The sequence below is a fragment of the Coregonus clupeaformis genome, chromosome 8 (assembly GCF_020615455.1).
Source record: "Coregonus clupeaformis isolate EN_2021a chromosome 8, ASM2061545v1, whole genome shotgun sequence".
NCBI lineage: Eukaryota > Metazoa > Chordata > Actinopteri > Salmoniformes > Salmonidae > Coregonus > Coregonus clupeaformis.
In genome coordinates, this window is record NC_059199.1 from 1,655,519 (window position 1) to 1,676,470 (window position 20,952).

Here is a 20,952-nt window from a genome sequence, read left to right on the forward strand (position 1 = left end):
GAGGTGGAAGAGGCAACCAGGATTTCTGGCGCTATTCTCCACCTAACACAAGCGTCAGCTGTCTGTGCAGGGAGGTCCATGGCCACTTTGGTAGTCACGGAGCGACACCTATGGCTTTCCATGAAGGCCATGAAGGAGGCCGATAGAGCGTCGCTCTTGAACGCCCCCATCTCTGACAACGGCCTTTTTGGGGTCGCCGTCAAGGATGCGACGGAGCGCTTCATGAAGCTGGACGAGGAGAGGAAGCAGTTGGCCAGACACCTGCCACTGGCAGGGAGATCTAGCCATGCGCCGCAGAAACCGACCACCTCCCCTAGTAGACCTGGGTCTACTGCGAGGCGTCGTACCCGGCATAAGTCGGCGACCTCGAGCAGCAGGAGAGAGGGCTCCGCTCCTCCAGCAGCACCTGAGTTTCCGACCATTCCGCCGGCGAGGGAGGTCATTAGAACGCCGAACTGGCATCACCCGAAGGGCAGCCAGAAGCGACGGCATCTATGACGGGACGAGGGTGAGAGAATGGAAGCTGGTTCGACTGTGCCCACTATTCCCCCCCACCATTCTATTGAGGGTACGGAGGAGACTATGTATCGATGTGTGTAATAAAGAGTTGGCTCCAATTGACTTTGTCACAAGAGAGCCCCTTTTCCATAATACATCTGAGAACGTTCAGAATTCTTCACTCTCTATGTCTCTCTCTCACCACTCTGTGTAGCTCAGCCCACCAAGGGTGCGTAGTTGAGCACACACGAGGCAGGTGTTAAAAAGGTAACAAGGCACCGCCTTGCTTTACCTCATAAAGACCTCACATTACAGACTTCTAGGAGTGCTGTAGTGAAGGTCTCACATAGCAGACTGCAGTCACAGCCAGGTAATGGAATGAAGACGCAATCGCTATTCGGGGACGGCGCTCTGTCTCAGGCTAACGCCTCAGTCAGTGCAGTACAGACCCGTGCTGCGTTCCCGGAGGGCCGGGATATCGAGGTTACGAGTTTAACCAACGTATCGGCGCCCCCGTTTCTCTCAGAACGCGCTAATGTTTCCTCTCCCTTTCTTGGAAGGCCCGCCTTGGGACGTTCCACCACTTCACTGTTGGGGAACAGCGGCGGCGAGGGCCGTCGAGGAATACATGTCCTTCCTACTGAATGTACCACAGCTTTGCGCTCTTCCGCTTTCTCTGCATTGCTGGGAGTGGTGGTGAAGCTGTACCCTCTACCTCTGGCTAGACCAGACGCTGGAGAAGGGTTATGCCATCCAATTTCATATGACCCCTGTGGAGACGGTGATGAAAACGCCCGAAAAGGTCGCCGCTCTTGTTGCAGAAATTACGGAACTTTTGGCGAAGGAGGCGGTCACAGTCGTTCCCTGGAAGCAAAGGGCTATATTCGCTCTATTCGATCTATTTCCTGGTGCCAAAAAGACAGGGGGGATGAGGCCGATATTGGATTTACGCGTTCTCAACGAGAGCGTAGCCAAACGGCCCTTCCGAATGCTAACGACAAAACGTCTACTGGAATGTGTCCAGAAGGGAGACTTTTGTACGAGCATAGACCTAAAGGACGCGTACTTTCATGTGCCGGTGCAGCCGCGTTACAGGAAGTTTCTGCGGTTCGCCTTTCAAGGGGTGGCGTACGAGTTCACGAGGATGCCATTCGGGTACGCCCTGGCACCTCGCACGTTTTCCAAATGTGTGGAGGCGGCATTAGAACTGTTGCGTCGTCAAGGAATAAGGCTACTAGCCTACCTAGACGACCTACTGGTTTTCGCCCCGTCAGCAGAGCTGATGTTCACTCACACGACACAGACAGTGATTCATCTCACGCGTCTGGGGTTCGCTGTGAATTGGAAAAAGAGCGCACCCTGGCCCAGTCATCAGATTGTCTATCTGGGGATACAGATAGACACTGTAACGATGAGGGCTCGAATTTCGGACCCTCGAAGGGTTGCTATGTTGCTAGCCCTACAAAGGTTTCGTCCGAATCAAACGGTAACGGCGCTTTCGGTCATGTCACTCTTGGGTCTCATGTCGTCGGTAAATTTCGTGGTTCCGCTGGGACTCCTGTGCATGCGCAGGATACAGCGATGGTTCGCCCAACTACGACTAGACCCAGTGCGTCAACGTTGTTGGTTGGTGGTGGTTCCTCTCTCGCTCAGTGCAGATCTGAACTATTGGAGAGACCCGCGTGTTCTCACGCACGGAGTCCCAATAGGCAAAGTGTCCTCCTACATTCCAGTGTTTACAGATGCCTCTCTGACTGGATAGGGAGGGACATGTCAGACCCAAGCGATAGGAGGTGTGTGGCCTCTTTCGAGTCGTCACATCAACCTCTTAGAGTTGGAAACGGTTCTACTGGTTCTGACCCACTTCGTGTCTACCCTTCAGGGTCGCGATGTGCTGGTCTGGTCAGACAACCGAACCACAGTAGCCCACATCAATCGCCAGGGAGGAGTCAGGTCTCCTGCACTCCACCGGGCGGCGGAGGAATTGTGGCTGTGGGCTCTCGAGCACCTTCACTCATTGAGAGCAGCACACATTCCAGGCTACTTGAACGTAGGGGCAGACATCATGTCTCGAGGGGGTCCTCGGGACGACGAGTGGTGTCTGCACCCGAACATCGTTCTCCAAATTTGGGAACGGGTCGGGAGAGCCGAGGATCTATTCGCGTCACGCGTGAATGCGCATTGCCCTCTTTGGTTCTCCTTTCGAGCTCAGGACGAACCGCCACTGGGGAGGGACGCATTTGCGCACCGACCGTGGCCGAGAGTTCTCCTGTATGCTTTCCCACCGCTGTCCTGCATTCTCCCACTGTTAGCCAGGGCGAGATCAGGCGGGCTGTCAATCATATTGGTGGTTCCAGATCGTCCAGGGGCTCCATGGTTCACGGAAATGATTCAGATGTTGATTGCGCCACCTTGGCCAATTCCACATCAATGGGACGCGTTGTCTCAGACATGGGGAGGCGCGATAGGGCAGTTGTCCATAATCGGCCAACCACTGAAGGTTTGGCTCCTGAGAGGGACAGGCTAGAGCGCCGTGGGTTATCTGATTCTGTAATCAGAACCATACAGGGTTCACGTGCCAGTTCCACTTCCAGGGTTTATGCCAGCAAATGGAACGTGTTTTCACAGTGGTGTGCCACAGAAAATGTGGACCCCATGTGCTGTCAGGTTGAGAGTGTACTCTCGTTCCTACAGTTCTTATTTGATAAGCAGCGATCGCCCGCCACCATTAAGGTGTTTGCAGCGGCGATTTCGGCTTGTCATGAGGGGTTTGGCAGAGACAGTCTTCAGCCACCCTCTGGTGAAACGTTTCCTTCTGGGAACACAGCGGCTTAGGCCAATGCCTAGAGCCACGCTTCCTCAGTGGGATTTGGCTCTGGTACTCGAAGCGCTCTGCGAGCCGCCGTTCGAACCATTGAATGAAATTCCCCTCAAGATTCTGTCTTTGAAGACGGCACTGTTGCTCGCTTTGACTAGTGCTAAGCGTGTCAGTGATTTGTGCGCTCTTTCGACGAGATCCGACTGCCTTGCCATTAATGGCGATTTGAGCAGAGCGGTGTTACGTCCTAACCCGGCATTTATGCCGAAGGTTATTAAGAGCTCATATAGATCACAGACCGTGAAGCTGTGGGCCTTTTCTCCCCCTCCCCATGGGGAGAGGAGAGAGGAAAGGCTCCATCGCCTGTGCCCAGTGTGCGCTTTGGCATGTTACGTTGAGCGCACAGCAGCGATTAGGTCATCGCCTCAGCTGTTTGTGTGTCACGGTGTGGCTGCACTAGGTAGACCACTTTCGAAACAGCGTCTGTCTCATTGGCTTTGCGAAGGTATTGAGACAGCTTATGAGGCAGAGGGGCGACAATTGCCTCAGGGTATAAGAGCCCACTCCACTCGTGGAGTAGCGGCTTCTACTGCCCTTTTCAGAGGAACAGGGGTAGAGGATATTTGTGCAGTGGCATCGTGGTCGTCACCGTCTCCATTTATCAGTTTCTATCTCTTGGACATGTCTTCTAACTCTTTACTCGGTCTGTACTCAGCGTAGCTGATGGGAGGCCTTGAGCTAGGAGAAAGGAATGCAGGACTAAAGAGGTACAGTGGGGAAATAAAGTATTTAGTCAGCCACCAATTGTGCAAGTTCTCCCACTTAAAAAGGTGAGAGAGGCCTGTAATTTTCCTCATTAGGTACACGTCAACTATGAAAGACAAAATGAGAAAATAATTCCAGAAAATCACATTGTAGGATTTTTTATGAATTTATTTGCAAATTATGGTGGAAAATAAGTATTTGGTCAATAACAAAAGTTTCTCAATACTTTGTTATATACCCTTTGTTGGCAATGACACAGGTCAAACGTTTTCTGTAAGTCTTCACAAGGTTTTCACACACTGTTGCTAGTATTTTGGCCCATTCCTCCATGCAGATCTCCTCTAGAGCTGTGATGTTTTGGGGCTGTCGCTGGGCAACACGGACTTTCAACTCCCTCCAAAGATTTTCTATGGGATTGAGATCTGGAGACTGGCTAGGCCACTCCAGGACCTTGGAATGCTTCTTACGAAGCCACTCCTTCGTTGCCCGGGCGGTGTGTTTGGGATCATTGTCATGCTGAAAGACCCAGCCACGTTTCATCTTCAATGCCCTTACTGATGGAAGGAGGTTTTCACTCAAAATCTCATGATACATGGCACCATTCATTCTTTCCTTTACACGGATCAGTCGTCCTGGTCCCTTTGCAGAAGAACAGCCCCAAAGCATGATGTTTCCACCCCCATGCTTCACAGTAGGTATGGTGTTCTTTGGATGCAACTCAGCATTCTTTGTCCTCCAAACACGACGAGTTGAGTTTTTACCAAAAAGTTCTATTTTGGTTTCATCTGACCATATGACATTCTCCCAATCCTCTTCTGGATCATCCAAATGCACTCTAGCAAACTTCAGATGGGCCTGGACATGTACTGGCTTAAGCAGGGGGACACGTCTGGCACTGCAGGATTTGAGTCCCTGGCGGCGTAGTGTGTTACTGATGGTAGGCTTTGTTACTTTGGTCCCAGCTCTCTGCAGGTCATTCACTAGGTCCCCCCGTGTGGTTCTGGGATTTTTGCTCACCGTTCTTGTGATCATTTTGACCCCACGGGGGTGAGATCTTGCGTGGAGCCCCAGATCGAGGGAGATTATCAGTGGTCTTGTATGTCTTCCATTTCCTAATAATTGCTCCCACAGTTGATTTCTTCAAACCAAGCTGCTTACCTATTGCAGATTCAGTCTTCCCAGCCTGGTGCAGGTCTACAATTTTGTTTCTGGTGTCCTTTGACAGCTCTTTGGTCTTGGCCATAGTGGAGTTTGGAGTGTGACTGTTTGAGGTTGTGGACAGGTGTCTTTTATACTGATAACAAGTTCAAACAGGTGCCATTAATACAGGTAACAAGTGGAGGACAGAGGAGCCTCTTAAAGAAGAAGTTACGGGTCTGAGAGAGCCAGAAATCTTGCTTGTTTGTAGGTGACCAAATACTTATTTTCCACCATCATTTGTAAATAAATTCATTAAAAATCCTACAATGTGATTTTCTGGATTTTTTTCCTCATATTGTCTCTCACAGTTGACGTGTACCTATGATGAAAATTACAGGCCTCTCTCATCTTTTTAAGTGGGAGAACTTTCACAATTGGTGGCTGACTAAATACTTTTTTCCCCCACTGTAGGTCTCTTTCAGGTCCGCTCTTTTTAGAGGGAGACATATATGACATGACTCCTGACTGACATGTTCAGTACAGTAGAGGGAATGTTATTAATCTGCCCACCAGTGTTACTGGGTTGGGGCGGGATGATGAGGGAAATAGTTTTTGTAACTTTGCCTTTGCCGAGGACACAGTATATTGTGACACAGTGTGTCACAGTACTGTGGGACTTTGTCGCAGCCATTGCTAGGCCCGACCTTTTCATTTAAGTGGGAAGTGTTGGGCTAGGCAGGGAGTACATTTTGGAGTGTTGCGCTCCGCCTTAAACCAATAGGAGCAGAGCTCCCCTATGGGGCGGAGCTCCACGATATAGAACGATAGTTACCGGAGTAGTAACTCCAGTTCTATGAGTGGAGCGGAGCCCCATAGGACTTAAGGCCCTGCCGACCCTCCAGTCTCGCTGAAGATAATTTCTCGGGAGGCTGATTGAGGGGAAGTGTCCCCTCTTATAGGGACACATGTACTCCTATTGGCTGCAGGTGTGTGCATAATTTTGTCTCAGGCTGTTCGCTGCCTAGGCAGCGGGGTAAACCAATAGGAGTAGAGCTCCCATATGGGGCTCCGCTCCACTCATAGAACTGGAGTTACAACTCCGGTAACTATCGTTATCCCTCTCCATTCATTCCCACTCTAACCTTGAGGGGTGTTTCTTTAAAACATGCATCCAATCCCCTTGATCCCTAACATAACTCCACCAATAATAAGCTTCAATGTTCCGCAGTTCACAGTGTTGTAGCAAGACAGGACAAGGATAGAGGTTCCGCTCATGATGTTCAATTGCAGTCGGAGATGCTCCAATTTCAAAACGATTTGGAGCACAGTTGAAAAGTTAATGCGCTGACTATAATGGACTAAGTAGAACAATAAAAGCAGTACTTTTCAATGTGTGAGATATAAGAGGTGTGCCGTGACAGTGTGAGAAGAGTGTGCGTGTCTCAACACGTGAGAGTTGGCAAAATGTCTAAAATTATAAACAGAAACATAGACCTATCTTAAAAGGCCTGTCAAAAAATCGTTCCGCAGTCTGACTGTACATTTTCAATATTTGCGAGTTAGGGTCCGGTGCAGGCCTCAGATTTTCACTTTATCACATACAGTCAGTCGGGTGGGTGAACAAACAGCTAACCCGCAAATTACTAGTGCTCAACCCCTTGTTGTACACCCATGACTCCAACACCATTTAAGTTTGCTGACGACAAGACGGTGGTGGGCCTTATCGCAGACGCAACAGTCTACAGGGAGGTGTTTAGAGCCCTGGCAGAGTGGTGCAAGGAAAACCGCCTCGCCCTCAATGTCAGTAAAACCAAGGCGTTGATCCTGGACTATGGGAAACTGGGGGAGCACACCCCTATTGTCATCGACGAGCTGCAGTGGCGAGGTTCAACAGCTTCAAGTTCCTTGGTGGGCACATCACAGATGACCTGGAATGGTCCAATCACACCACCACCATGGTGAAGAAGGCAACAGCGCCCCTTCAACCTCAGGCGATTGAAGAAATTAGGCATGGGCTCTCGAGAAATCCTACAGCATACAATGTATTCCACTGCGTGACCAAGATACTACCCACTTTCTATTTGTTAATACTAATAGCCCATTATTACCATGCATACTACCTATTTTATTACTTCTATGACTTGTTATTGTCATTGACTGATGTACTGAATTGTTGAGGGAGCTACCACAAGCATTTCGCTGCACCTTTTATACCTACAGTAATCTGTGTATGCGACGTATAAAATGTGATTTGGTGCCACCAACACTAATAGAGTTATTGCCACAGGAGGCTGCTGAGGGGAGGACAGCTCATAATATTGCCTGGAATAGTAATCATCTACATCGAATACCAGTGAAAACTATATCCCTCCTATTTAGGAACTTATTTACTGGATCAAAATGGCTCCCACACGCAAACAAAATGGAACCACAAATAAGTATTTGTTTAATGGATGCACGAGAGATACTTGGTTTTGCATTACTCCTCCACATATGCAAAGCATGCTGGGCCGATTTGTAAACATAGCAGTAGATACTTAGAGAAGGGTCAGGGACAGGCCCCGTGTAGCTCAGTTAGTAGAGCATGGCGTTTCCAACGCCAGGGTTGTGGGTTCGATTCCCACGGGGGGCCAGTATGAAAAAAAATAAAAGAATGTATGCACTCACTAACTGGATAAGAGCGTCTGCTAAATGACTAAAATGTATAATCTGAAATACAAAACTGGTTCACCTCAGAGCTAATAGAAAAAAACTCATAACTCAAGACTGCAGGTATTAAGAAAAGACTGAGGATTAAAGTATTACTTAAGAAATCACTTTAATTTGATTTTAAAGTTCCCTGAAATGTTTCCTTTTTCCCCTAAACAAAACATCATGTCTCAGCACCGAATGACATCAGCAAAAAGAGTTTCCATCAGAGAACGACGAAGTAAACAAATATAAATGTGCTAAGTATATCATAACTCTTCAAAAGAGAGAGTAAACTAAAATGGATACAAAACTAAAATTAGTTTTTTTAACAATGGAAAAACATTATTCTGATAACAACAGCTACAAGTAAAAAAAAAAAAAAAAGGGGGGTGGAAGTCAAGGTTTCAGGGGGAGGAATAACAGCAGTGGTTATGTTTAACAGGTATAAAAAATACTAACAGGCAACTGGCCAATTAACTGGTAACAAAGCTTCGTGGCTAGGCAGGTCAAGATATGAATACTAGTTTTAAATTGGCCAAATCATAAAAGCACAACCTGAAGTGCTGTTTGGGGGGGCAGGTGATGAGGAGGAAGTCACACCAGATGGTTAAGGCAGTGGGGGGAGGGGGTCTTATTTACCTAATTCCAAACCAAACCCTAGTCCCTACACTTACGCACTTTGTGTTGTACTGAAAATGTTGGACTGGTATCAGAAATGTGGTGAAAATCCCACCATCGTACTCGAGTACTATTTGAGAAGGTCCGGTCACACAGATTTCCTAGTCGTCAAAGTTCCTGATGGACAGTCATTTATCCGTATATAAAAGAAATACAATAAAAACTTGCAACCCATGTGACCCCAAACTGTTTACACAGTTTGAACTGTCTAAAGGCTAATTTCCTGCAATTCCACACATTTCGCCATGTCTTGTGTGTTCATTTGACACCAATTATTAAAATGTTGGTCAGTCCCTATTGACCCTTTTCTGGGTCCCGAGCCCTGAGTATGGCTGTCTAGGTGGCGCTATTACCATCTTGCTGATACCTATCCTTTCTATAGGGCCTAGGGTTTGGTATTGGACATTTACTTTGGAGTCACAACTTAATGTTGTTCTGGAATAGATGGGAGAATAAGGTCTGAGGTGTCCTGGCCTTAGTCCGAGTCGCTCCTCTCTTCCTTCGTAAGCAGCCGCTTTCCGCTCTTTGGGGCCATTGCTTCTTGCTTGAGGCTCTTTGCGGAACTAAGAAAGATAAAATATAGGACAAACACAGACGTTGAGACTGTTTTACCACTGACAGGAGAACATGTATGTTAAAGGCGATAGATGTGGGGGGAAATAAGGGAATAATGCATGTAAATGGGACATAGGCATTTTAGGGAGAAGTTCTCGTCATCAGAATGGCTTCTGCTGATAGCTTACCCTTTCTTCTTGTATTTCTCCTGCTCAGCGGGAGGAACGTGGTCCATCAGCTCCAGACTGTCGTTGATCTTCTTGAGCCAATCATAGCGCTCTCTGCCACGGACCTGAGAGAAGGAGTGAGAGGGAATTTCCATTGGGCACCTTGTCACAACCATAAAGTAGAGATACACAAATTCTCCCTTACAAAAGTGTCTCTGTCGGCTGGTGTGTGTGTTTCATTCCCCCACCTGCAACAAAAATACATTGTCCTTGTCTTCATCCTCGGTGCTGGAGCCGTTCTTGATCTTCTTGCTGGTTCCTGGAGGGGGCAGGGCCCGTTGGGACTCTGAGGGGAGAGGAGACAAGGTCAACAATGATACAGGAGACAAGGAAAGGAGGCCAGTTAATAGGTTTGGGACGTGGCCCCAGTCTTACTTCTCTTGGTGCCGTTGGTGGTCTTGGTCCCATTCAGAACTTTGTTTGCATTCTCTTCTTCGGTCTTGCGGTCCCGGCCGGGACAGGCACACACACGGACCTCGAAACAACGGCGACCCAAAACCTGACCCCTAGAAAGGAAGCAAAGGGGTAGAGAATAGTGAGAGTTAGAGACAATACACTCAAGGGGAGCCAAACACACTAGGGATGTGCGTCTTTCACTTTCAAGATGATTTGATATGTATCTAGATATATGGGCTACAATACAGGAACCATACATTTTAGTTTGAAATGATTCGGTGCGATACGATGCACTAACATTTGTTGCATAAACACATTCATTTTCCATTCTAAATTAAAATCTGCTGCTGATGGAGCTCATAAACTGGGCCTCTGTGAGCTGGATCTGTCTGAGATTACTTCTGTCTGTCTGTGGATGTGTGTAAATGATGTATATGGTTTACGGTTGTGTTCGTTCAAGTTTTTCACTCAGCTTTATCGCTTCGGACGTTTTATCTGCTCCACCACGCACCTGTCTGGTTGAATGCCTCCTCTCCTACTCAGCCTCCTGACCAAAGTTTCTCTCAAGCGGGTGTGACACCCACTCTCGTTGCCTGCTGCTTGGATCCCACCCGCCGATCTACTCCCAGTCTGCCCTGGCCTGTCTCTCTGTCTGGGACAGGTACCCCCGCCACACTCCCCCCTCTCTCCAGAGCTTTCGCTTGCTTCCAGTACACTCGTACACCGTAGACTTTGGACTGATCTGAATTTTTATGCAGGCTAATTAACTTGTAAATGTTTTTATGGGAGCTTTACTCAGAAACGCTTTTCATTAACTAGCAGGTCTACTATTTATTTATTTTATCTCAGACTTTTATAGCCTACTGGACTCAGAGCTATTCTTTCACATTATCTTGTTGGCGCGAGTGACTCTGAGCTTACGATGTCTAGCCTCAAGCCGTTGAACTTTTCTCCTTGTGCTTTGTGCTATTTGCTCCATGACTCCTGCACGCTTTGTTGACTATGTGGTTGCTCAGTTACCCGAACGTGGAACAGACGATGTTTGTTCCCACACTCGCGACTGAATCTCTATTGGTTACACAGACTCTTGGGCCCCCATCCTATTCTAACCACCTCTCGCCGGCTTTGTATTCATGTTACCTGATGAAATTGCTGTCAATATGATCGTTGCCATCTGATGCACATTCAAATGTCCCTGTCCTCTGCCGTGCCCTGGACATGTGCATGACCACCCTGGCCCGTCTACAGTTGCTAGCCACAATTCTGACATTTGCTCTCATGATTTCTGCTCTTGTAAAAGCCTTGGTTTTCTGCACGTTAACACTAGACGCTTATTACCTGAAATGGATCAATTGAAAGTGTGGCTTCACAGCTCCAGTCCAGCGGCCCTTTACACCAAGTCTGAATTTGTCCTGCTAGGTGACCAAAACTGGGACATACTTAAACCACCTGACCAACTCTTAAAACAATGGGACTCCCTAAATCTCTCTCAGATCAGATTACCAATCCCACACGGTATGATCCCAAACACACAGAAAAGTCTACTCTCCTTGATATTATCCTCACAAATAATCCTGATTGGTATCAGTCTGGTGTTTTCTGTAATGACCTCAAGTGATCACTGTTTTACAGCTTGTGTTCGTAATGGCTGCTCAGTTAAACGACCTGTCCGGATTTGTCATTGACGCTTGCTGAAAAACTTTAATGAGCAAGCCTTCTTTCATGACCTGGCCTCTGTAAATCGGTATAGAATCAGCTTGATCCCCTTTGTTGAAGATGCTTGAAACAGCCCCCATAAAGAACAACAGGATCAGCCACTGGTTCGACCGTGATCTGGCAGAGAACACCATTTGGCGAAAGGCTCAGCACACAAATACTCACGCCGACTGGCTCTCATTCAGGCAAATGAGAAATAAGTGCACTCAGGCCATCCAGAAGGCCAAACCTAGTAACTTTAAGGAGCAGTTCTCTCTCTGTGGGTCTAACCCCAAGAAGTTCTGGAAAACGGTGAATAAACCTCCTCCTCACAGCTGCCCATGTCCCTTAATGTTGATGATGTGGTTGTTACTGACAAAGAGCGTATGGCTGAGCTCTTTAAATCACCAATTCATTAAGTCAGGATTCCTATTGGACTCAGCCACGCCTCCTTGCCCGCCAAACACTTCCTCATCTACCAGCCCCAATGTTCCACCCGCCCTGCTACATAGCTTCTCCCTCCGGATGGTCACTGAGTCTGAGGTGCTAAAGGAGCTTCTTAAACTTGACCCTAAAAAACAACAACATCTGGGTCAGATCCTTTCTTCTTTAAGGTTGCAGTGCTTGGAAGGCAGCCACGGTGCGTCCTGTATTTAAAGAAGGAGCTCAGTCTTATCCCAACTGTTATAGGCCAATTTCTAGATTGCCCTGTTTATCAAAAGTGTTGGAAAAACTTGTCAATAATCAACTGACTGGCTTTCTTGAAGTCTATTGTATTTTCTCTGGTATGCAATCTGGTTTCCGCTCAGGTTATGGATGTTTCACTGCAACCTTAAAAAGGTCCTAAATGATGTCACCATTTCCCGTGACTCTAAGCAATGTTGTGCTGCTATCTTTAATAACTTGGACAACGTTTTTCATACAGTACACCATTCCAAACTTGTGGGTTGGCTAAGGAGTATTGGTGTCTCCGAGGGGTCTTTGGCCTGGTTTGCTAACTACCGCTCTCAAAAATTGCAATGTGTAAAGTAAGAAAATCTGCTGTCTCAGCCACTGCCTGTCACCAAGGGAGTACCCCAAGGCTCGATCCTAGGCCCCATGCTCTTCTCAATTTACATCAACAACATAGCTCAGGCAGTAGGAAGCTCTCTCATCTTTTTATATGCAGATGATACAGTCTTATACTCAGCTGGCCCCTACCCGGATTTTGTGTTGAACACTCTACAACAAAGCTTTCTTAGTGTTCAGACAGCTTTCTTTGCCCTTAACATTGTTCTGAACACCTTCAAAACAAAGGTCTTGTGGTTCGGTAAGAAGATTTCACCCCCGTCTCATAATGGAATGGTTTAGACCATTTGGAGGTTGACAGACTGAGTGAGTTTCTCTTCTTCTCCTGTGTCAACCATGCAGAGCGGGTAGCTTAGGCTACTTTTATTCCGGTATAACAATTTTCAACAGCGCATTTTATAAAACATAACCAAGCAAAAGACATTGGTTGTCACTCAACAAAAAAAAAGGCTAATATTGCGCATGCCATTTTACAAACATTTGAATGCTGCCGGTGACACGCAGCTATGCCGGATCAGGAATAGGTCTACTTCTCATTGCACAGTGCGTGTAGATACGCACAGTGCACAGTTTTACTAGGCTACTGATGTTGCCTGGGGTTGTTCGGCATGCAAAATGACTTGTAGATCAATGACCGTCAAAACAATGACATGCTGAAGGCAAAGATGCAGTTGTCACAAACTATGAGGTATTTTCGGAAGGTAGAAAGTAATTTGACCCAACATTTTTGGGGCCGGCCATTCTTAATATTTGAAACGATTTTGTGACCGATGCATGCTACATTCAGATTGGTTTGGGGTCCCGCTGACCCATGCACTCATATCTTAAATATCTCAACCGGGGACCGATTCATATCGGTGAATCATTACCTCCCTAAAACACACATTATCGGAAATGTAAAGCAAACTCAGACTTATGCTCACACAGAAAAGAGAGAGCTTGATGTATACGCACACAAATAAGGACGAGATGCAGACCCAGATGCACAATTTCCAAAATAAACAAACTCAGTGAGAAGTGATGAGGAGAGACACTTACTCCTGGGTCTCCAGGGTCAGGATGGTGAGGATGGGCCGCCGGTTCATACCACCCATGCAACTGGAGTTGCACATGAAGTTCAGGAGAACAGTAGTCGTTTCAGAGCCCAGCTATACAAACACATACACAATGTTTAGCTTCACATTGCCAAATGCAAATGTCCAATGCATTATAGACAGATCTCTCAATGAAAGTGTCAAGAGAAATGGCAAATAAAAATGATGATTCATCTTTCATAATACCACTGATACAGGAGACCAGAGGAAGGGGGGAATACCATAGAAATAAGAATGAATAGAACGGGCTTGGAAGCTCTAAGCCCAGCAATTTGACTGGTACATAATGCCTTCCTGGTATTGTGATGTAATAATTTCCACAGTTATGTAGAATATTCATTCATTCAAATGATGCTAACTGATGTGGCTCATGCAATGGAATGTATTTTGATTCAACAAATCGCAGCACAGATTGTTGGGTACACTTCCTGTCTTGCTCCTCTGGGTACACTCGCAATGGCCGCCAGTCCACCCATTATGCCAGAATTTACTTGAATGGGGACGTCCGTTCTATGAATGATCTTTCCATGGGGTATACCTGAGGAGGCTCATAAGGCAGCAGCACACTCTGACGCTTGGTGTTTCCATCCTCCAGGTATTGAGCCCACTGGCTCCCCTCTACCCTAATCAGGTGACTGCGGTGGACCACACCTAGACAGAAAACAGGAAGTAGACAAGTAGTGAGGGGGAGTCTCCTCTCTTCCTGGGACAATTTTTTACATGGGGAGTAAAGGTATGCCTCGCCTCTGAGACCATGGTGAATATTATGATCAGATTTGCATGGGTTTCATTTCCTCTTTATTCGTTTACATTGCTAACTACAAAAACGGAGCCAAACTAAATCTATGCATATCAATCTACTTCTCTTTTAAACTCTCAACAAGGGCAAAATACTTATCTACCTCATTTTTACCATAGACTAAAAACACACACCCTCTCGCACTCAAACACACCCACCTTCATTGTTATCTGAGGCGCTCTGGTGGTGGGGGCAGCGGCGGACCACCTCAGAGACATGCTCAGACTTCTTGTAGATGGCGGTGGCCCTGAGGATGGCTCCTGGCGGGGGATCCATGTCCATCAGCACCTCCACAGGGCACGTCTTAGCCAGCTGGCAGTACAGCTTGTTCAGCTGTGCAGAATACTGGGAGGGGAGAGAAAACAGTGAATGACCAGTCGTATGTATCTATAGGAATTTTATTTTGTGAAACAAAGTTGTGAATTGAATTGAGAAAAATAAGCACTTCGGTCAAAGTTATTTCTCACAGACAGCATTTCACTTTGGTGATGTAAAAAATAGAAAGACAATTAGCAGTTTATAAAATTTAAATAAAATACAAACACTAGCAAAAGGTGGGCTTAACACCCACAGGAATAAATAAGATCATAATACACATTAACATTTATATTTATATTCTGAAGAAATCGTAAATACCTTGTTTATAACTATACATTTTGACCAAAACGGCTGCATTTGAACCCTTTCCATAATGGAGCCCTTGTGTGGAACATGCCCTGTCATGTCAGACCCATGCGTTACTGCAACCTACCAGCATGCAACTCCTCAGTTCCAATGAATGAGCTGCAGGGGGCGTTAGTTTGAGGGCAGCACACCCTAAATCAAGCCTGATAGACCAATCATAGCACGCTGACATGTGAGTCACTGTGGAAACCTTCCGGCTATTGGCTGTTTTAATCCAAATACTTTTTGTCAAAAGTTTGAGTTTTAGCAAATCCTTACAATGAACTGGATTCCAGTTGACTGCAACCGCAGGGAATTAGAATGAATGGAATAGCTTTCGTCTCTGTCTGAGGTAAAGTAACCGCAATTTACTGTAATTAATTGATTGAAATGAGACCATGGATTAAACAGGTTTGAAGCCATTTTACCCCCCCCAAAAAAATAATTTTTTTAAAGGAACTCATTCAGGCTTGAAAATTGTGATAGTAGAATGCACAAAGTGCAATTTCAAAATTGGGTAGGGCATCATCAGTTCCTCTAATAATAATAATATGCCATTTAGCAGACACTTTTATCCAAAGCGACTTACAGTCATGCGTGCATACATTTTTGTGTATGGGTGGTCCCGGGGATCGAACCCACTACCTTGGCGTTACAAGCGCCGTGCTCTACCAGCTGAGCTACAGAGGACCTCTAGTCATGTCTGTCATTGCATACCTTAGCGAGCTATTTATAACTTGTCAGAAATGTCCAGATCAACTAGTCCATGTCAGCTAAATTGTTTTATGTAGGTTTTGAAGCCCATAGATGGTTGTAATTTTTTTGTCACTCAAATATCACATGAATACACATTAGACCAAAATGTATAGAATTGCAAGAAAATTGGCTTTAAAACGGCAAAAGTCTCTCCACCAACAAGAGGGGTGTGAACAGTTTGTGTCATGAACAGTGCTTGTGCCCATAGAAATAGACGTGGCGCGTGCGCAGGGGGGGAAAGGAATGTTCCCCAATGCTGGAAGGGGGGCCCTGAGTGAAAAAGGTTGGGAACCCCTTCCATAGGGGATTTTAGAAACACTTAAAATAAGTTGTGTAGGCTTACCCTCGTGTGATGTTTTGATAACCATGTAAATCTCTCTAGGACAAGGTTACTTTTATCAATATAGTTGCCTGTATTTACCCCAAAAATGAAATGCTAATGAACTGCTAATGTGGCTATCGTAAAGAACTACAAATACCATGATGATCTAGACAAGACTGCCGAATTGAGGCAAACCTAAGAATCTCTGGATGAATTATCTAATGCTAGCTAAATTTTGTAATGAATCAATTGGCTAAATTTCTTTAAATGTAAAATTTTGTGAACTGTCTTGTGCAAATTTTAAATGGACAGAATACCTGTTAGCAAAGGTGTCATCTGGAGATGACGTGCAGGAGCTTGCAGGGATTTGTAGTCTTGCATGATGTCTACTTTGACGGCAATTAGCATTTTCGAAACAGAATAAATAGAGCCAAATATATTGATAAAAGTAACCTTGCCCGAGAGAGATTTACATGCTTATCAAAACGTCACGCCAGGTAAGCCTACACGAAACACAGCCCTTATTTTAAGTGTTTGGGGGGGGCAAATACATGTGTTTATTGCTTTGGATAAAAGTATTGACCAAATTACCATGAATTATAAACTGGGTGGTTTGAGCCCTCAATGCTGATTCGCTGAAAGCCGTGGTATACCACAGGTATGACCCCAAAAATATTTTTACCGGTCTAATTACGTTGGTAACCAGTTTATAAAAACAATAAGGCACCTCTGGGGTTTGTGGCATATGGCCAATATACCATGGCTATGGGCAGTGTCCAGGCACTCAGAGGTGCGTCGGGCATAAGAACAGTCCTTAGCCGTGGTATATTGGCCATATACCACACCTCCTTGGGCCTTATTGCTTAATTAGGTGTGTGTGTGTGTATGTATGTATGTATGTATGAATGTATGTATGTATGTATGTATTCAGGCATGAGCATGTGCAGTAAGCCATATGCATGACACTCACGGTGGAGGTGACAGACTTGGCGGTGCCAGACTTCTGGAATCGCAGCTGGAAGCCGTGCTTCCCAGGGTAGTCGTTGGTGGAGGGGACGGTGGAGGCGGGGGGAGGTACGCTGTCCAGGGTTGACACCGAGGGCTCCACAACCAGGGGCTCCAGCAGCTCAAACAGCCCCTCGTCGAAGTCCTTGTGGAGGGTGGCCTCGGGAAGGAGCTGTGAGGGAGGTAAGTGGATGCCATTTATCTACAGAGGAGTAAAGCGTTCAAGTTATCAGTTGCATTTTGCTTTTCTGTCTGAATACTGAAACAGAGGAGTGCCCACCATGGATATCAAATTATCATAGAGAAAAAAATCTAACTCAAACAATCACTGTATTACTAGAAGGGGGAGAAGAAAAAAAAAACTCCAGCCCATTCTAGAGGTAGACAAACAAACGCACCGAGACATCCAGGTCAGACCAGTTTTCAGTCGCAACCAGTGGAATACTGGGCCCCTGAGGTGTCATACTATAGAAAGGGGATACAAATCACAGTATCAGTCATTATTATGGCCCTGAAAAAACCTATGTAGAAAAGGTGCTGTAATACATTGAACAATGTCTCTGGGCTTCCACTCACACAAAACCACCTCAGCCTAATCTGGAAGTAGCTACCTACCTTGGTAGTCCCAAAAAATAGTTATACAAGTCTGTGGTCCTAAAGGTTGTTCAAAACTTACTTGGTCTCCCAAAGCTGCTGGAAGGAACATTGGCCCAGGGAGACGCTGAACTCCTGCTCTTCCATCCTGTATCTGTTCACTTTCTCGACAGCTCACTGGACCGTTTGGACGGAGGAGAGGACTGGACACAAGTCAGGAGGGATGGAGGAAGGCGATAGGATCTAGGAGAGAGAGAGCACACCCATGTGATTAGTTAAGAAAAACATTTATACTAGTTCTAGTAGTTGTCTGTGTCTTCAAAACAATGTAGCTCAATTGGTAGAGCATGGCGCTTGTAACGCCAGGGTAGTGGGTTCGATCCCCAGGACCACCCATATGTAAAAATGTATGCGCACATGACTGTAAGTCGCTTTGGATAAAAGTGTCTGCTAAATGGCATATTATTTATTATTATTATATATGGGATGAGTGGGGAAAGAATGGTGAATGGGGGACCACAGCTAGAATGCAGACAGGGGAGGTAATGACTGACTGGGTTGTGTAGCTAGCTAGCCAGCCATGTGAGGACTGGTGCCACAGTATTAGGCTAATCCTTAGTGTTGATCAAGTGCCTAGCTAGCTACCCTACCCTTTACCAATAAATGCTTCATCTAAATCTATGACTAACTTGCAACCCACCCTATACATAGATAAATAATAATGGTGCCTTTTTGTAGGCCGTGGTTCGTTGGACAAAGCCTTGTTGTTGTAGGGCAGGGATCATCAACTAGATTTCTTGAGCGGATGGTCAGGGGGGCCCATCCGCTCAAGAATGGTGCGGGGGCAGAACATAATTACAAATCATTTGTAGACTGCAATTTGACCGCAAGAATCCCAAACAGATAAAACCACCAGTTGGGGAACCCTGTTGTAGGATTTTTGGATAAACTGCTAAAATAATGTCTGTGGTAAACACAAGTTTAGGAAATCGTATATGTTTTGTTCTATGAGATAATCAGCTAACGTCACTTTTTGTGAATTCTGAAGAATTTATGTAATAATAAAAAACACAAAGGTTTCACAATTCATAAAGGACATGTTAACTGACTGCTATAGACCCCTTTCTGTGTTCACAAACATTGCCACACGAGGGCGATGTGCGCAAGTTGGTGGCAGAACATGGGGGAGTTCTTATAGAGCTCCAGCAAAAAAAGCCTCTATTTACATGTTGCTTGTGAGTGTATTTCACACTACTTTGGATTATAAGGGTTGTATGAATGTCCTGCTTAATATAATGTGTGTCATCGTCGCAAATCCGCATTGTGTTGGGCACAATAAGAACAGCCCTTAGCCATAGTATTTATAAGCAATAAGGCACGAAGGGGTGTGGTATAAGGCCGATATACCACAGCTAAGGTTTGTTCTGAAGCACGACACAACGATGAGTGCCTGGATACAGGCCTTAGCCATGGTATATTTGCAACATACCACAAACCCAGAGGTGCCTTATTGCTATTATAAACTGGTTACCAACGTAATTAGAGCAGTAAAAATAAATGCTTTGTCATACCACGCCTCTCAGGCAATCAGCATTCAGGGCTCAAACCACCCGGTCTATAATGGCCATATACCACATTCACTCGGGCCTTATTGCTTAAGTATGAAGTGTCTCAACTGATGACTGGCACAACACAAATACCTCAGTTGGTGTAAAATAGGGTCTGAGCTACATTTGTGAAAATTTGAAATATCTGCATTTACGTGTTTTAAAACAATTGTACATTAAAATTATTTAGAAATCAAGCTCATAATTGTAAGCTTTTAAATGATATCAATCTTAACCGTTTATCTATTTCAGTGATGAAGACATGGATGTCTTATGGTTGGGTGGGATATGGAAAATGGGTACACTTTGAGCACCTCTATCTCCTGAATGTTTTGGCATCTAGCTGAGGAATGGCTCAACTCCGTTCTCTTCTATCTAGGCGGAGTTGAGTATTGATAACTAACGGGTCGCGCGATTTGCTAGCAACAGAGTCACCCCATACTTACCAAAATGTCAATTCTGAAAATGATTACCTGTACAACTGCGGTCATTCCGCGGGGTACTGAATTTCATACTTTTAATTTAAAAAAAATATCCAATACAACCACGGACTTTTTCCTAATTTGTATTCTTCAACTGCAGACATAATGGCCTTGCTGTACTACGGAAGCTGAGATTGAACTGGCATTCGCGCGGAGTTGAGTAACACAAATTAGGAAGAAGTCAGTGGTTGTGTTCGATAAAAGTTATTATAAAAAGTACGAATTTCAGTACCCTGCGGAAGGACCGCAATTGTACAGGAAAAACATAGGTACAGATAAGCGTTTTCAGAATCGACATTTTTACACGTATCGACTGAAGGTTTCTCAATCTAGTTGCTAACAAATCCCGCGAGGAGTTGAGCGTTGGCCTAGCATATAGCTAATTAGCTAGCAGGTTAGACACTCAAAACAGTCTAAACAGTAAGCGATACGTGATCATCATCCAACTCCCATGTCATATAACACTACAATGTGTAGTGGTTACATTTTTATTAATACAACAAAATATAAGATACACCAAACTTCACCCACCATCTTCAGCTAAGTCAGCTAACTCAGCTGTAAGCTTGGCTGGCTGCTTTAGAATCGACAACGGCCACAAACTTTTTCACGCATAATAATTTGCTACGCTACCTAAAATAAATTAAACATGGATTTATACCTCGCCACCCGTTGATGAATCTGTTCTTGCAGCACCTCGGTTCTCTGTCAATGCAACTCCGTAGCAGCTAGAAAGCAAAATATTTTGTTTCAGTGAACAGCGTGCGTTTCGGGGATTTCCCCATTAACCAGATGGGAGGGGCTATGCAGAGTTCACAGGCCACCAATCAGAGGCCGCGGCCACCGAGGTTTATAATTTCAAATGGAATGGTGCGAAATGTTCCCAAACAAAATATTAACGGGATACATTTTACATCTTGGTATTGATAAAATGATATTGGCTGAATGCAGGAAGGGAAGAAAAAAATATTGTGGCGTTTGCAGCACATCATTCATTGCACACTGGTTATCATGCGTTGTATCATCACATTGAATTGCATAGTTCATGTTTTGTGATAATAATGTCTGATAATTATGTCAAATTTCTCAGATTATGTGC

The 20,952-nt window shown here is 45.4% G+C and overlaps 1 protein-coding gene and 1 non-coding gene across 3 annotated transcripts; one reads left to right on the forward strand and one right to left on the reverse strand.

Moving 5' to 3' along the window:
* Positions 1 to 7,778: 7,778 nt before the first annotated feature.
* On the forward strand, positions 7,779 to 7,854 carry trnag-ucc. The gene has a single exon. It is a non-coding gene; the product is annotated as a tRNA-Gly (tRNA).
* Positions 7,855 to 8,020: 166 nt separating this feature from the next.
* On the reverse strand, positions 8,021 to 20,656 carry LOC121571135 (cellular tumor antigen p53-like). 2 transcript variants are annotated; one of them, XM_041882447.2, is made up of 11 exons: positions 20,515 to 20,656; positions 17,847 to 18,007; positions 17,569 to 17,635; positions 17,136 to 17,372; positions 14,583 to 14,769; positions 14,164 to 14,276; positions 13,570 to 13,679; positions 9,748 to 9,878; positions 9,561 to 9,658; positions 9,334 to 9,437; positions 8,021 to 9,153 (listed from the first exon to the last, which is right to left on the reverse strand). In XM_041882447.2, the coding sequence occupies exons 2-11, from the start codon at positions 17,909 to 17,911 to the stop codon at positions 9,066 to 9,068; spliced, it is 1,200 nt and encodes a 399-aa protein (XP_041738381.1). In that variant the 5' UTR covers positions 17,912 to 18,007; positions 20,515 to 20,656; the 3' UTR covers positions 8,021 to 9,065. The 2 variants fall into 2 exon arrangements, with proteins under 2 accessions (XP_041738381.1, XP_041738382.1); XM_041882448.2 differs by having other exon boundaries at positions 17,136 to 17,342; positions 20,515 to 20,655.
* Positions 20,657 to 20,952: the final 296 nt, after the last annotated feature.

Excerpts from the sequence above, each read along its gene's own strand:
- LOC121571135 (XM_041882447.2), bottom strand. The coding sequence starts at position 17,911 with ATGGAAGAGCAGGAGTTCAGCGTCTCCCTGGGCCAATGTTCCTTCCAG. Across the intron at positions 17,373-17,568 it reads GGTCTGACCTGGATGTCTCG|ATAAATGGCATCCACTTACC; the intron begins GTGCGTTTGTTT and ends ACTCCTCTGTAG. Across the intron at positions 9,879-13,569 it reads CTGACCCTGGAGACCCAGGA|GGGTCAGGTTTTGGGTCGCC; the intron begins GTAAGTGTCTCT and ends CTTCCTTTCTAG.